Below are 1,635 nucleotides of genomic sequence, written 5' to 3'. Positions count from 1 at the left end.
AATGACAGAAAAAAATGTCGCACACAGCCTGCAAATTAATTACTTTCCAATCGAGTTTTTTAGAGACCACTAAACCCAACCAATTACATTTGACTACCAGCAGTATAAAATGGCAATGCTCCTGTCAAATATCTCAATAACCATCCATGAAAACAGTCCATATGGTAGAAGTGATTTTCATGTAACAGGACACAATTGAATTTCTTCTCGGGAACACGTAACCCACTATTGAAGCTTTGAAGGCTCCTTGGTTTTTTCTTTTCCAATTGTCAGCCTTCAAATTCAGCTATATCACCAATAAAAAAATTACAACACATCCTGGATATCCACTTTTCCACGGTACACATCCAACAACTGAGGTACTTGTCTGAGATATCTGTTCACAAACCTATCCAAGAAGGACTCCTCCGACCTCGAAATCACATTAGCCAAACTCACGATCTCCTCTTCTATCAATCCTTTCAAAAACAAAACTCGAACAACTGAAAACCTCGTGATGATTCTCTTCTGCAAGCTGTAAGTCAAAACATGGGGATATTTCGCAATTGTTTGCGACTGCCACCCCATCTTGTTCACTAAGAACTCCATTATTCCGATTAGTTTCTTCTCCGACATAACCACACACTGTGGAGACAGCCTGAAAGCAGAACCTATATGATTCTCCGACCAACCCCACCTCTTATAAACCTCTTGGCATCGTTTCCATGTCGTCTCTTTCCCAGATAATGCGGGAATGGCCTTCACAAAGCTCACATTTTGAGGGTCAAATCCCATTTCTTTGACCCATCCACAAGTTGACTGAAGAATTCAGGCTTTCTCATCCCATTTCTTTGAGGAAGGTATAACAGGGTATAATGCAGTTTTTCAAGCTTCGCGTCAAAATAATTGGGTTGTAGGTCAGTGTTTTTGCAAGGTCGAGCCTTGACATTCCTATGGAGCACAAAAACTCGAGCTTTGGCAAAAGGGTTTCCTGGGCATTTGCCACCAGAACATGTGGGTGTATCCGCACAGCCTTTGAGATATGGGCATCTGATAATTCATAGTGTTTCAAAAGCGCTAAAACGGAGTCTGATTCCACCAAAGATCGAAGCTTTACCTTGTGGGATGCTACAACGGCGGCTTCTGGGGAAAGCCCACATGGATTAACCAGGTAGGAGACCGTAGAATCGTCTTGGCCGGCTGGGATTTCGGTGTTGCTGATGAGTCTTCTACCCAAATGTGAAACAAATCCCTCCATTGGGTGTCGATTTCTACAAAGCAGTAGAGAAAATCTGAGGCTCTTGCTGAAAATGGAGTGGGGTGCCATGCTCATACTCTCTAGCCTCTACTGGTTTCAGAGGAAGGAGATGGCTGATACCCAATTTCCAAAACCTTCTATTTAATTGAAATTTTGGGCCAAAATTTCGGCTTTGCCATCGGAAGTGGCCCATGACAAACTTCTTCCTACACGTTGTCATGTTTCTTTCATTCTTTCTATACACTAGCAAATGCGGCCGCGTGTTGTTTTTTCTAAATTTTAAACATAATAGATAGGGAGCTTCTATTCATACCTCTAAAATTGGTAGTTGGTCTCTTTTTTCAAGTTATAGTTGACTTTGTCAACTCATGTCAAATTACCAATAAGAATACAAAAGA

The 1,635-nt window shown here is 41.5% G+C and overlaps 1 protein-coding gene across 1 annotated transcript; it reads right to left on the bottom strand.

Moving 5' to 3' along the window:
• Window positions 1–306: 306 nt before the first annotated feature.
• Window positions 307–774, bottom strand: LOC112202368. Its single transcript, XM_024343357.1, has one exon. It carries the CDS (start codon window positions 772–774, stop codon window positions 307–309), a length of 468 nt encoding a protein of 155 aa, XP_024199125.1.
• Between the last annotated feature and the right edge of the window lie 861 nt (window positions 775–1,635).

This window comes from Rosa chinensis, chromosome 1 (genome assembly GCF_002994745.2).
Source record: "Rosa chinensis cultivar Old Blush chromosome 1, RchiOBHm-V2, whole genome shotgun sequence".
NCBI classification, from domain to species: domain Eukaryota; kingdom Viridiplantae; phylum Streptophyta; class Magnoliopsida; order Rosales; family Rosaceae; genus Rosa; species Rosa chinensis.
This window is presented reverse-complemented; position numbering and strand designations above follow the sequence as displayed.

Excerpts from the sequence above, each read along its gene's own strand:
- LOC112202368 (XM_024343357.1), bottom strand. The coding sequence starts at position 774 with ATGGGATTTGACCCTCAAAATGTGAGCTTTGTGAAGGCCATTCCCGCA.